Source organism: Sturnus vulgaris, chromosome 18 (assembly GCF_052056855.1).
Source record: "Sturnus vulgaris isolate bStuVul1 chromosome 18, bStuVul1.hap1, whole genome shotgun sequence".
In the NCBI taxonomy this organism is placed as follows: Eukaryota; Metazoa; Chordata; class Aves; order Passeriformes; family Sturnidae; genus Sturnus; species Sturnus vulgaris.
Window position 1 is genome coordinate 3,666,940 of NC_142260.1, and position 15,656 is coordinate 3,682,595.

General features: G+C 39.3%; 1 protein-coding gene across 6 annotated transcripts in view; it reads right to left on the reverse strand.

The window, feature by feature from the left end:
* SBF2 (SET binding factor 2) overlaps nt 1-15,656 on the reverse strand; it is a 231,263-nt gene that overhangs the window by 184,206 nt on the left and 31,401 nt on the right. For 5 of the 6 annotated variants that reach the window (XM_014876284.2, XM_014876287.2, XM_088175610.1 and 2 more), the window contains exon 2: nt 2,932-3,020. In XM_014876284.2, the coding sequence (XP_014731770.2) occupies nt 2,932-3,020 (89 nt within the window). The remainder of the gene's footprint in view (nt 1-2,931; nt 3,021-15,656) is intronic. The other variant, XM_088175608.1, reaches the window with a different exon arrangement.

Consider the following 15,656-nt stretch of genomic DNA (forward strand, 5'->3'; position numbering starts at 1 on the left):
TTTCACTCAGTCAAAGGTCAGTCCAGTAGGCCCAGTTTATCCCATAGGTACCTGATTATCAAAACTGGACTCAAAAAAAGTTAAATATTATTTGATGTGGTTTTCTTATTTAACTTGAAAATTACCTACACAATTCCACTCTTCACATTGCCTTAATTATGTGGCAGAAATCTGATCACATCAATTCAAACCCACAGGGACTGAAGAGAAGAACCCTACAATAAACTCTCAGATGATTTTTGTCCATCAGTTTTTGGCTGGAGCTTGGACTAAAGGGATCTCTACAAGCTACAGAGAGCACAGGGGCTCCCAGAAGGAATTTTCCATCTCAAAGCACTAAAGCTGCAGGGGTAGGGGTGTGCAAAGGGCTTGGCCACTACTTCTCCCTTGCCTTGTTTCATAAAATGCCATTTCCAACACGAATAGGACACAACTATTCGATCATTTAGGGACACAGTGGAGTTGTCACTGCTGGAGGTTTCTGAGCTGAGACTGGGCAGGCTGGTAGGATCATCTCAGCTATGCTTCCTTTCCCATGAAAGGCTGGACCAAAGCTCATTTCCAGGTCCTTCCCAGCCTGGGCTGCTCTGTGATCCTGTCACCTGTGGATGTGTCACTCATTACATGTCAATACAAATGACCCCATTCAAACTATGCTAGTTGAAAAAAAAATATTAGAAAAATCCCACAAATGTCTAAATTCTCAGGCAAAGAATTCACAAAAGAGCTGAGAGTGGTGGGGGGAAGTCAGTGGCACACTGAGATCATCACCAATAAACAGCTCAAGGTTTTTTCACAACAGGAGAACCACCCCTGACAGAAGACAAAGTTCACACAGCAAATCTCCTTCAATCCTGCCATTAAGTAAATGCTTTGGCCTTTTTCCTTTGTGAGAACACAGTGAAGAGAGCTTGCCAGGTTTTTCAGATACAAACCATGGCTTTTTTTCCATTTAGCAGAAACCATACAATTTCATACAGATGCTTCAAAGAAGAGAAAATACCTTTAAGAGGATATAAACTTGAACTTGTCATAGAACAAAGTGCTACTAATAAACACATCTCATTTTAGTCTAATATACATTTGACAACTATTCTATTCTTACCTTTCTTCTCAAGGCTTGCCTGTTATACCCCTTTAATGATATTAAATCTGCCCTTAGGGTGACAAACAGAACATGGTAATGCAGCTTTTCTTCTTTCCTTTCCATGAATTAGTGTTGATTCTTGTTAGACTCATCCAAAACCTTGAAAAAAACTTCCTGCCAAAATCTGACATTCATCAGTGATTTACTTTAGTACTTGATCTTTGCAGTATCTCTAACTCCTCAATCTTCATTAATTAAAATTTATTTACCAGCCTTGGAAAGCACATCAAAACTTGACTGATTTTGCCAACTGGCTGAATCGATGCTCTTAAATTGTCAGATTTTATTTGGAAAGTTTAAAGTCTTAATGGCTTTGCCCAATGAGTCGTTTGAGAATCGATACAGAAATGACATTTTGTCCTATTTAAAAAAATATTATATTAAAAAAAAAAAAATCTTTCTTTAGAAAGGTGTTTCTTGTAGTGCTAAAATCTTACAATTAAACTTTAATGAGAGACAACACCTGGACAGAGATTAAGATTCACTGCTTCAAGAGAAGCTGTGCTGATTTATTTCACATCCTCACAGGCAGCCAGACCCGTTGCTTTCTCTGGACCAGGTAAGGAAGATCTGGGTAAAGGCAGAGAAAACCCTACCATGGCTCAGCCTCTGTGGTTGTTTGAGGCAAGATGAACCCTCCTGGCTGAACCTTGGAGCTCCCCCTGTTTCAGCAGAGCTCAGCATTGCCAAACCTGCACTTATGCAAGGGCACCCCAGAGGCTGCAATTCCCCACCACGTGGGTGAGAAACCAGGCTCAGCCCAGTGAGCAGGGCATGGCAAGCCCTGAAAGCCCAGGCTGATGCCAGGCTGTGAAGAAATGAAACCACAGAGCCAGAGAAAATGCACACCAGCTCAGGGAGCACCTCTGCTGCACCAGGGACAGAGCAGCAAACACCACGGAGCCCTTGCTGTCCTTCGTGGAGAGCTCAGCAATGGCAGTGGCACAGAGCAAGGAGCTGGACACTCCTGGCAGGCACAGATGGGTAAAAGGCTGCTCTGGGTGCTGGGTCTGGACAATAAACTCAGTGAAGAGTCCCTGTCTTTATCCTCTGCTGCTGATTTTGCCCCACAGTGCAAAGACTCCTATTGCAACATTTCCTACAGCCCATCTCCTCCTCTAGCTCATCCTGTCCCAGAAGTTGCTAACTTCAGGGCAGGAAAAGTTTCACTCTGACTTCTCAGAAACCTCACTTCAGAATATGACCACAGTCCTTCATTTGTCTTCAGGATTTTTAGAGACAGATGTTGAGTGAATCCCTCACCCAGATGAGTGAGACACTTCTGCATTGCATCCCACAAGAGACCAAGGGAAAGAAGCAGCACCTTGGGAATTCTCTGTTTATAGAGATCCCTGCACACTAGTCTTGCTTTATCTTTATCCAGATTATTGGAATATTATATTAATTTATTTTTTAATCTACATTATACAAATACACATTTGTAATTATTTGAACATAACAATGAAAAGTCATCTGCCATCTGAAGGCTGCTCACAAAAACACAGAGGCATAAATAAGCATTTCTTTTAAACACACTGTTTATAAATTTGAAGCAGACATTTTCAATATTCTAGGAACATTTACTTAGCTGTGCATACCAGAACAAATTATCTTCTGTTAGCAAAAACTATTATTCTTAAATCTATTATCTATCCCCTCTGCTCACTAATTTCTACCCATTCCCTGTTGGGTTAAACGATAGAGATCATTACATGAAGGCAGATGTATCTTCCAACTGCACGTGAAAGAAATTCTAAAAATTGCAAAATGTAATGCAAACTTACCAACTCTATTCCCTGTGGAAAAGGAGTGTCTTCCCAGTCCTTCTGGGGAAATCTTTGTATTATTTTCCCCAAACCTTCTGTTGGTCCTGCTGAAAGATAAAATAAAAGATAAAAGGTCAACTGGTGGAATTGAAATCACCATACGTTTCAGAATATTATGAATATTAAGAAATTTTTCACCACAAAAGGCAGAACATGCTCCTCAAATGTGTCCTGCAAGTTCTATAATAAATACAACCTTTACATTTTCCAGCAGTAACAAAAGGAATCACGACAAGAAATGAAGCCACGAGCTGCATCCAGCCTCTGCCTCTCATGCACGTTTTCAAATTGACAGATGATGATTGAGAATTTCGGTCTCTCTCTACAAACAGCAGTGAGTTAAATAATATAATGGATAATATGATATTTTTAAAAGACAGCAAAAGTTTCTCAAGAATCAGTTTTCCAAAAGAAGCCTATAGATTGAAATAAATCAGCAGATTAAAGCTCCACATGATTAATCCAGGACACACCAGATCTTTGCCAGTATTTCTCACTGGTTTCCTTGGCCAAGTCAGCAGTGGTTTTCCACACAGAAAGATGTGAAGAAAAGCTGGTAATTTCTGATAACTCTTCTGATGCAACAATCTTCTTCTTTTACATGTTCCTTTTTTTGGAAGCAACAGAGCTATAGATAAATTTTGGAAATACCACAAATACACCACAACTGTGGCACTGCATCATCCCCAATAGTACAGGAGTGCACATACAAAGGAATTTTGGTTTTCACCTTCTGAAATCTTGCAGTAAATATTGAAAAAACCTTTCCCTAACATCCAACTGAAACCTCCCCTGACTCAGCTCCAGGCCATTCCCTCAGGTCCTGTTGCTGGTCACCAGAGAGGAGATCAGTGCCAGCCCCTGCTCTGCCCCCAAAAAGAAGCTGTAACTTCAGTGACCCCCAGGGCTGCTCTCCAGGGTGTCTCACTCTTCAGTCTGTCCATACAGCAATGGCAAAGCTGAAAATTTGCAACCATTTAAAATACCTTTTAATAGCTGACCCATCATATCTAATTGAATCTAATTCGAATTTATCTCATTGAATCATCTTTTCTCTAAAGTTTTATCACAAAATTTTGAGATTAAGCATTAATGTTGTTAAATATTTTTCTTGTCCAATTCTCCAAGCTGTACTCTGCTATTATGAAGCAGTCAATTTATGTATTAGTAGTAGCAGTCCATATGTGTTTCCTCCTCTGCAGACACCCAAGCAGCAGCAATGAATACATTACTCTCCTGGCTTTACCATAAAAAACCATTTTCAGTCTGACACAGCTCAAGTCTGCTAGCATAAATCAATGTTGCAGAGGAAAAAAAAATAGGTTTCCTCTAAGCTTCCTGCTAGTTTACAGTTTGAGTTTGCTGCTATCTTAAAACCCACGAGGCATCTTCCAGGACATTTAGGCACATCCAGTCTGATGGATTTTCTCCAGTCTGTACTTCACATTCTGTGCTTGTCTCTTGGGAATAATCTCAGAACAGATGTTCTTGGTACAATGGGCACACAAACTACAAAGAGTAAACTCCCAAAAGCAATGTCCCACTGTGACACCCAAGGGCAGCTGCAGTCACAGGGCTTAGCTGGGAGTTCTGGGTATGACAGCAGCACGTTGGAAACCAAAGGAAGGGTCCAGCTCCAGAGATGCTCAGAAGGCAGAGCCAGGATGTGGCAGAATGCAAGGAACAAACACAGACATGGCTACAGCTGCAGATGGTGTGAGGAAAAGGAGCTGTCACTAGGCTGTAATAACTGAACAGGGTCACCACTCACTGATCCAGCACTGCCATTCCTCTGTGCAGAGCAGCAGTGACTGTGGAGTCGGGACTGCATAAAGGGGCTGTTCATTGACTCAGTGTCAGAACTTCTCCCCTTGTTGGGTTAAACTCTCAAATTACCACATTATCTGCTTATCCCAAGTCATATCTCTGTCAAATCTCTTCTTCCTCCTGTTGTTCCAGGGCTGGCAGGTGGCACAAAGAAGAGACAGCAAACAAATGCACCCAAGAGAGCACAAACACCCTCCAGGCACAGCACAGCCTGGGGCTGAGAGGACAACAGCAAGAAAGGGCAGAGGACTGAGCTGAACAGAGATATCCAGACTTCCCGGAAAAGGAAATATCAAAGAATTACAGCCCCTGCTATGTATGTGCTCCCTAAGTTTCTCTGTGGGAACTCAGGTGATTTTTTTCAACTCTGAATCCAGTTCACAAAAGACTGAGACCTCTGACACTACCAACCACACTTATAAATAATGACATCCAGGAAAGCAGCTCAAAATTTCTACTACTTCATCAAGTTCTGAAGCTATCAATCCTTCTAGTTCTCTTTTTACTTGACTGCTACAAGGACTCTCCCTACATTACAGTATAGGAAGGTTTGAATTCAGAACTGAGAGATGTACACTTTTTAAAAAAAGTTTTTAATATTCTCTCCTTTATGTCAAAAGCTTATTAGGTTTTTTTAGGTTGCTTTCCTTAGAAGGCCACTACTGCTGGCCACCAGTGTTAGTTTTCTGCATGTAATTCCATTTTGCTTTCAAGAAGGATCCTAAACCTTCACAGGAATTTACCAGAAGAAAATGATGTGTTCCTGAACATTTTCTGAAAGGCAGACTGAACTTGCACTTGAGGTCACCTCTGGGATCCAAGAGAAATGACTCCACACATCCCATGGAGCACCTCCCTCCTAGAGCTGCAGCTCATGCCCCTCCCTATGCCCCAGCACCAGCCTGTTTCCACTCTTGGGAAAACACTTGAAATCCAAAAATGAAAACACTTGAAAACAAAAAAAAAAAAACAAACCTATCTACCTCTAGTTGAGGCACAACTGATTCGGTATCCAAGTTCTCAAAAAATTTAGAAAATTTTCAGAACTGCTCACAGAAGCCTCACAACCATTCCAGGTACTGAACAGTCAAAGCCCACAGCACTAAAGCTTCAGGAAACCATCAACTTCAACACAGAGAAAGACTAACATTTTCAGAAAATTTATGGAAAAGTGGATGAAGGATGTATCATAAAATTGCAACATTTTAAAGGGGGAGAAAAAGGGAAGTGCATAGTTCTGTGTTCAAGATATGAGCATTAGAAAAGTATTCACATCCATCAGATATGAGTAAAAAATAAAAACAAAACACCAACAGGAAAAGCACTGCTAATTCTTCCACAGAAAAGTCCTGTGATACAGATTTACAAATCTACTTATAATGCAGAAAATCTAACTATTTCACATGCTTTCTTAAGGTGAATACAATACAGACAGGTAGGAAACATTCTTTCCATCCCACTAAAATTTGGTCTGGCTTGGAGGGGTTGTTGCTTTTTCATTTTTAAATTAATCTGCACTCCTTCAAATTTAGGATAATTTTTCAGTATCCCAGAGTTTTCTATGTAGAATTCATTGTAATTTGATAAATTTGAAAAATGAATAAAATTGTTCTTTTCAATTACAAAAGCTACTGAACTGCAAGTTGTGTTCTTAGTGAAAAGTTTAGACCTAGAGCACTTGAAAGAATCTCCTGTGCAAGAGAAGACCCAGCAGCTTCACTTTAATAATAAACCAATCTGGTACTGTATGCTCACCACATTTTCCCAATACTTTCTGCTGCAATTCCTCTTGATTCTCTGTTGACATTCTTCAATCCAAACAACAAAATAACAGCAGGATTGCACTAAGTCCCTAAATGCCATGGTTTGGGGTGAGGGGGTGTGGACACTATCTCCCTTCTGCTGCCTTTTATTAAATCATCCAACTTTCAGCACAGCAGTTGTGTCTGAAGATAACAGATTATTCAAGAGGTGGCTGCAACTCAACAGCCAAGTGAATGTGCATTCTTGACTGCTTTAGCACAACAGGAAGAAACACAAAAATATCAGGTCATGGGATTTCAACAACTATCACTTATTTCAATATATTCTACTGAGAACTACTGACAACTTTGCACAAGTATTGAAGCCACATGAGAAAAAAATTAAAAAGATGATTCAGATTTTGACCACATTCCCTTCTCTCTCTATCTAGCCTTCTTTCAAGCCCCTTTTATTAATTCTTAACACTAAAAGGACATTCCCTCAGTATCCTGGGGAAATTCCTATTAACTGCAGCTAATTAAACAAAAGTGACACCACATTAAAAACGTGCACACAGTGAACCTCCACAGTAGCAACCTCCTCAATTAGTGCCTGCTAGTACCTGCTTTACAGATCTACCAAGATTTCAGAGGTTTTAAGAACGTTAGGAAGAATTTCTCCATGGAAGGGGTGGTTTCACACGGGAATGAGGTGTCACCATCCCTGGAGGTGTTCAGGGAATGCCTGGACGTGGCACTCGGGGGTGTTGGGTCAGAGGTTGGACTTGATCCCAAAGGTATTTTCCAACCTAAATGATCCTGTGAACAGTCACTCATTAACACTGACACCTTGTTTTTCAACTGGAAAAAGGATTTATTCCAGTGTCAATGGCTTCAGATAGCCACAGCCACCAGGAAGAACCTCTGCATCATCAATGAAAGGTATTTATGCTTTGAGATCCTTTCAAATAACATGCCAGCTGCCCAAAAACTCAATTCAGACCCATGAGACAGAAGCTTCTGGAGGTTTTTGAAACCACTTAAACTCAGATGCACTACAGCCATCACGAGACAACAATCCACTTAATGCAGCATTTGTGTGCGTGAGCAGAGCATGGGTAATCACTGCACATTGACACTGCTCCACATGAAACAGGAATTGCTCTCAGGAATAATATGTAAAACAGCAATAATTATTAATTATATATACAAAACATGCCTGGCAACAAGAGGCATATTTCCAACAAAACTACTGCCATTATTATTATTATTATTATTATTATTATTATTATTACTATTATTGTTATTAAACACTCGTACTGTTATCTTAATAGTCATTCCTACAAAAGCAAAACTATTCCTGTATTTCAACTGAAGTATTTTGCGATTTTTTCTTTCATTTTGTAGTAAAATTTTGTCACATAAAGTGACGTACAAAAGTTGTAGAAACATTGCAGCCATTTTTCAAAACTGCAATTTAGCACCTACAGTAATTAATTGCATTTTCATTTTCACTAAAGGTGCCAGGTTAAAATAATCATTATCATCCTCATCCAATAGTTTTTTTTTCACCTTTAATAGGGCTTAACTCTTTAATCCATTAAGAATCACAGTCGACCACAAAACAGATTAGGCTTCCAATTTTTAGACATTACATTCTTGCCCACAGTACATACACAAAGTGAATTGCCAGGACCAAACTCTGAATTTCAGCCTGTAAGAATTCTGAACAGGCAGTCTATACCTTAAGCTACTAAGGGAAAAGCAACTTTTCTCCCCAGCTAACTCCTTCTGATCTGCCCTCTTTCTCCTTTTCCTTTTCCCATCTTTTTCTTTAAACACCACAAACATGCAACACATTAAAATTCTGGCATAATTTGCTGGTTCCTGAACCCTAGTCCCCTAAACTCCCTTCTTATATAAATCTTTCCCCAAGAAAGGTCACATGCCATCTCTTGCTCGCCCTTGAAATTCCAGAAGCGAGCTGTTAATGCAACTTACATTCCAAATTAATGAGGACTGTGATAAACTCTGTCTTTTCACTTACAAAACCCCTGATAAAAAAGCATTTGAGCACTAAGTATTGTTAACATGCAAAGCTTTGAATGGAAGCACTTTGGTGGTATGTTATAAAATATATAATTTTCAGGCCTGAAGAAGAAACACTCAACAGATCACAAAGAACATCAGCAGTTATGCCATAGAAAACAGTTTAAAACTACCACTGTAGATGTAAAGGTAAGAAATATTTCAAATATTCAGCAGCACAAGTTTACATGTTCAGAGTTAGGAGCACACAGTCAGTGTGAAGGATGCACAGGCAGGTGCCAGAGCACAACTCCTCTGACCCTTTTCAAACCAGCACCTGGTGCTAAAGACATCACTGAAATCTGCTCTGAAGTAAAATTCTTTTCAGATCAAGGCTCTTAACTCGAACCTTGCAGAAGTTTTAAAGTATTCAGGATTCTTGTCACTTTTAGGTGTTTTTGGAAATGCTTTTTATGGAAGCATGAAGACAACTCGTGTTCCACCTTGGGAATAGAAATGTACCTGAGGCCTCCCTGTACCTTTATAAACATCACTACAGAAATCTTGATTGCCAGAAGATAGAAAATACTACAGAAGATATCCCCATTTTAACCCAGTCCCTATACAAAAGTCAGTGCTGAAACCAAAGGGAACAAGAAGCCAAAGGAGAGTTAGTATTAAACACCTAGAAAGAAAAATGTTTTTTTGATAGGCAAAAAATACATTAAATTCTGAAAAAAACCCGTCCAACCCCCAATGGCACATCACAGGCCATGTGCATCTTAAAGTCTGAAGTAGCCTGGACATGGAAGTTTACATAAAGACCATTTAATTCTGATTTATTAATGAGAATAAAGACTTTATTGCAGTCTCATGGCCACAAAAGGTTAAACACAATGCTGGTACATTTAGGAATATGGAATGAAGGCAGGCTTCCCACAGTGACCATGGGCACTCTTTGTACCACTGGCACAACTTGGAGTTGGTTCATCTTAATCAGGTCAGAGAGATGCACACAACAATCCTGGGAATCTGAACAACAGACATTCTGGAGGCTTGCTGGATTATCAAGGATGCAACAAATAATGGGATCAGGTCATCCTCAGGCTCTTTTCTTTGTAAACAGGAACAATTTGTTGAACTTAGCAGGGGGAAAAAAAAAAAAGTAGCATTTCAATCTTTCCCCCACAAATGTGCTGGCACTGAGGTCAGGACTACCTGAAATACTTGGGATGGTCCAAAATCCTGAATGTCTTGGTATTTATTTGATTTTTGTACTTTTGTAATTTGCAGAGCACAAAGAAAGGGATGTACAAGAAACAGGCTCAGTCATTACCACCCAAATCTTAAATTGGTACCTTATTTGCAGGATCATCCCCCCCACTATGGCAACAGATATTCCTCTAGGCAGGCCAACACTCTCCTTGCTCCTGGCTATCAGAAATCATTTCTGTGCTTTGTAAATAAAGAGGGGGAATATTCTAGTTTGTATTTTAATTAAGGTAAAAGGGGATATGACAAAGCATGCCATATCTCACTCCACTAAATCAGCTGCTGTTTCTGCTGAAAGGAGGTCAGCCACTGGTGCTCAGGAAACCTCTGAAACAGATTTTCTAGGGGAAATGCACATTTAGGGATGAACTTCATCCACTGAAGCTGTATCAGTGCCAAGTGAAATGAAAACAGATAAATACCATAAAAAGCAGAAGAGGAAGGAAATGGAGAAAAGGGAAGCAGAATGAGGAGGAAGAAGAAGGAACAGAGATGTTACAATCACCCCCACAGGTTAGAGCCCTCGTCACTGCAGCAGCAGTGTCCCTCCCATGCTGCTCAGTGTGACACAGCACGACAGGGATTTGGTCAGCCAAGACTCCAGCAGCATCCAACCCTCCTGAAGAGATGTCCTGAATGCCCCAAACTCAGCATTACCCTTGGGAAGCTGCCATGCAGAGTGCTGCCTCACCCTGAAATCCATGTTTGAGGACAAAACCTTAGGGACACTTTTCCAAGCTCTGTTAAAAAGTGACTTGACTTTGCTGCCATTGCATTTTTCACCTTTGAGAACTCAGGTGGGAACACCATGAGCTGTCCTTTAAAGAGCTTTCCTGGCCTACACCTATGGAAGTGCCAGCTGCTCCTGCAGAATCCCCTTGACAGCATCACCCTCCACCTTTCACCAGCACTCCCACAATGTGTTATCTAGGAGGAAAGTCACTGATGCAATTAATGCAGCTTGGCTGTAACAGCTGCACCTCGGGGCTCTTCCTTCCAGCCAGAAGTTTGGGATGTAGCACACTCCTGGACAAACACTGCATTTTTGTTGGGTGGACAGTAATGTAGTTTTGTAAAAAGCTTTAAGAAAAAAAAATGACAGACAAGAAAACCACAATGAATGTTAAAGCATTTTCAAGGAACTCCTTCCCCATAATATTCAAGAAATTGGGAAAAAGCTTGGGCAGCTGGCAGGGAGGAAGTTTCCTGCTCACCAACAATTCCCCCTCTTGTTTGCAAACAAATCACTTTTGCCAGCTTCTGCATAGGAAGGGAAGATCAGACTTCAAAATAAACACTCTACATTAAACAAACCAAACTGAAAAGGACTTCCCAACTGCCTTGGAGAAAATATTTGTTACTCATTTTCAAGGAAGGTATAAAAATCAGGATGACAAAACCATACTCAGCTTTGTACTCTGAACCAATGTCTTTAAAGTTTAATAAATAAATAAAATTTAGGCAGCTTCTCAGTTCTAACAAATTACATTTACTTGCCCAGCTTTAAAAATAACCCTGTCCTATTGACTGAACATGATTACTGTTTTTAGTAAGTTATCTTCCTTCTACAACCATCCTTTGGAATTATCTTTAACTGATGAACCAAATGAATAAAAAAAAGCCCCACTTTGAAATTTCCAGAACATAACTGTAAGATTCTAATTTTACCAAAACAATTTTACATTTTAATCAGCATCCATTTCAGCATACAAAATTTGGATACATTAAAAAAAAACCAAACCCACAGCCTGTGTAAATATTTCTCTTACACTTTTTTTACTTTTTGCATGGTTGTTTTTTTAACCAAACACAGATGGCAAGGTTAGAATCAGATTTCAGGTATTTACACTCCAGAGATGTAAGTAGCTGTTACTGTAATCTGATTTTGTGGAGTATAAAGAAAAGTTACTCATACTCTAAAATTTAGCAAAGAAACAACTTCACAAAAAGGCTTTCTACATTTTCTCTTAAAGAAGTCTGTTCATGTGCTAAAACTTATTTTTCTAAATCACTTTATAGGAGTGTGATAGGTAAAGAAGATATATAACAGTTTTTCTATATCAGTATTTATTCACAGGATTCCTGAATATGAAGATTCAGGTCTAAATGCAATAATTAAAACATACCCTAAAGATGTTGAAACACTTGGTTTCCTATTTAAGTACATCATGTTTTATCTTCTACTATGGTTTGGGTTTTTTTCCTATTATGTAATTTTTTTTCCAAGGAGCAGAATATACAGAGATAATCTGGGGCCATGGGGTGGGAATTCCACGTTTATCATTTTACTGATTGTACACTATTTGTTCAGATACACAAAATAACTTCTGGAAGTGTCTAATGATGTTTGGTGATAGCCAGAAAAAGTCATAATTAGATCTGTAAGCAGCACAATACAGATAACAATACTAAACAGAATTCTGGCACATTCAACTGAATATGGAAATATGCTACTGTGCTCTAATTGAAAGTGTTAATAATGTGGTTTGGGGGTTTTTTGAAATCCTCCTCACTCACACTTGTGTGAACACTGATAAACAAGGTCATAAAGCTAATACAAAGATTCCTTCTTATGACATCCTGGGGGAAAATGAGAGTCACATGACAAAGTAAAAAATTAAAAGTCATTTCATTTGGAATGCCATCTACAGTACCATAATAAATTATTCATTTGGAAAATCCATATATCTGATCAGGAAATTAAAATTTTAATAAACCCTCTCAGGGCCTACAGAATAAAGTTGCAAACTAAATCCACTACAGAAAGCCTGAAGAAGCTTCCTAATATTGTGGTTGCTATTCAGTTCAATCCATCACCACACTTCTGTTTCCATTGCTTATTCTAAGATTCGAGTAGGGAAAAATTGTTTTACAGAGACAATGTCTTGAGTTCAACAAGTTCTTCCAAAACTGATGCATATGCTAACAGAAAAATATTAGATCTGCTCTGTTAGGGAGAGTAAATTAGGAGTAGCTGGGTGGAATAAACATCCACAAAGTTTGGGGTTGGGTCTTGTGCTGTAAAAGATGTGTAAACTCTTGGACAAAGACATTTTTCTAAGGCAAACAATGAAACTTCCCCCGAAGCTCACATTTGTATCCAATGGTCTGAACAAGTGGTTGTTTTTAAAGGAGAAAGTCAGAGTTCAAATTTAGTCAAAAAGTAGAGAGCTCTGAAACAAAATGTCCCATAAAAAGTCATTGGAAAGAAATTCTAAAAGGAAAGTTTTCATACCTATTGTATCTCAAAATAAAAAGTGGAAACAATTACAAGCTAATGAGTTCTCAAAACCTGTGTAAAATTACACTTCCCCTGTTAACAATCACTAAATAGAACACAAATATTTTTTTCTTGAAAAATTACAACTGTTTGTACAACATCATTCAGACCTTGTCAGAAGGACTTCAAGTAAATACTGAAATTGCAGAAACTTATCCCTACCACATTCTACCTCTGAAAAAAGATAAAATGAAATTACCAGTGTGAATTATCACCTGAAAATTCTGCTGATGAGAAAAACTGTCACTGTACAAGACCAAATGTGTCTTCTCAAGCGTTGACTTGTTTCAAAGGCACCAGAGAGTCGGATATATCTAATTAACAGGGAATGCAATGTTGCAAAAGAGTAAGCAGAGCACTTCCCAGAGCTGGCTAATAATTGCATTTCAACGTAGGGCTCACCAACACACAGACCCATGATAAGTGAGCAGAGACGAGAGTTTGGAGACAAAAAAAAAAAAATTCTTCTGCAAAAATGTTTCCATGCCATGAGGAAAAGCAAACACAGCACCAGAACACAGCTCCAGCTATACCAAATTCAGGTGTTTGCAGGGAGAGATCTGGGCTCTATTTGTGAAGACTAATCTTTGCTATAAAGCAGACATATTTCTTCCTGTTTTAAACTGAATATATGCAATTCCAAACACAAACACAGACAGGGCAGAGAAGAGACTGAGAGCAGCCCTGGGGAGAAAGGATTTGGGAGTTGGTTGCTGGGAAGCTCAACATGACCCAGCAATGTGAACCTGCAGCTGGGGAAGGACCTTTAACAAGTGCCTGTAGGGACAGGACATGGGGGAATGGCCTTAAACTGAGAGGGAGCAGGTTTGGATCAGGTATTAGGATATTAGGAAGAAATTCTTTACTGTGAGGATGGAGAAATAGGTGACCTAGGGCAGCTGGGGATTCCCCATCCCTGGAAGTGTTCCCTTTGGATGGGGCTTTGGGAAACCTGGAAGGCAGCCCTGTCTGTGGTGGTGGTATTGGAAATAGACAATTTTTAGGGTCTCTTCCAACTCAAACCATTCTAGGATTCTGTGATTCTTAAGGAGAGTCAAGAGGAAGCAATGCAAGAATGCACTGTTTTAAATCTAGAAAGTAAAAAAAGCAAAGATCCAAGGTTCACATTTCATATGCAGCCCTTAGGTACTCATAAGTAGGAATGAACTATAAGATAACTGCAATCAGCTTTCATTTTCCCCAAATTAGCTTGACCTTACAAATAGGTGAAATCCTTTCAGTTAAATTACACCAGCACATGCACACAGAGTTACTGAATTTGTTTTTTGTTACAGAACAGAATCACATCAGCTTCAGGTCTGAAACATTTTACTCATAGTAACCTTATACAAAGGAATAGTATCTGTATCACCAACTACTACAGCTCCTAAAAAAAAAAAAAGCTTTATTTCCAAATCTCAAATGTTGCTTGGGGTGCTTCCTTAGTGTGATATAAAATACCTATCCCACACCAACTGCACATGCAGCCCTGACCTCAGGGCAGAAAACTGGGAATGATCCAGCAGTGGCCACATCATGAGGTGTAAGAAAAAGTGTCCATGAGGCTCTTCTGTCACAGGTGACTCACAGAGACAGAAGCTAATAGCTAATAGCTCATCACTCCCACTTTTCTTTTTTTTTGCCTACTAAATACATCATTATCTTGGACCATCATATTTAAAGAGACACATTAATTTTCAAGCTTTGGACTACTAATTTTTCTTCAACCTAACAGCTGCTCTCAAGTGACATTTTCCTTGTACCAGATGTCAGAACACAGAATTAATGTTTCAACTTACAAAATACTTTCCATCATAGTATCACAACACTTCTAGCCAAAGACAGATGACCTGTCAAAACAGGGACCTCCCCATTTTATAGTGAAAGATTCATTGCTGAACACCAAAAATGACAGCACTATTAATATCCAACTGCAGTATCTCTCCTAAGGGTTTAAATCCCTGTGTCCCCACGCAGATAAACTCCTACAAAAGCCATTTTTATTAATTAGCACTACTGCCACAGAAAACCATTCTTGCCATAACCTGCTCCCAACTGTGGCCTAATAACAGAGCTTCTTTAACACAAAATTCTTTTTAGTTTTGTGGTATTCTCATGCAGGCCACATATAGAAGATGAAGAATTCAGTGCTATGACAGGCACTACACTGTGATTCTCCAAGAGCATTTCTGGTTATGCAGTAGTTTTGGCAAAAACATCAGCCAGGAACACTCTTACATGCTTCTGAAGTCCTGCCAGGATGTAAATTAAATGATTTAATATGAATTTTAACTCACAGAATGCCTCACAATTCAGTTACTTGACACAGAATAAGGCAAATTATTGGGACTGAGTCTTCTACACTCCATACATAATGTCAGGAAACAACAGAGATGGAATAACTCTACAGGAAGGTTACTCATCAAGAACCAGAACCTCAGCAGTGTTCAGGCAGTGCTGAATACCTGGCACCTGGGTCTGGGGAACATTCTAACATATAGTAAGAAATGCATGCAACCAGTCTTGAAAAATAA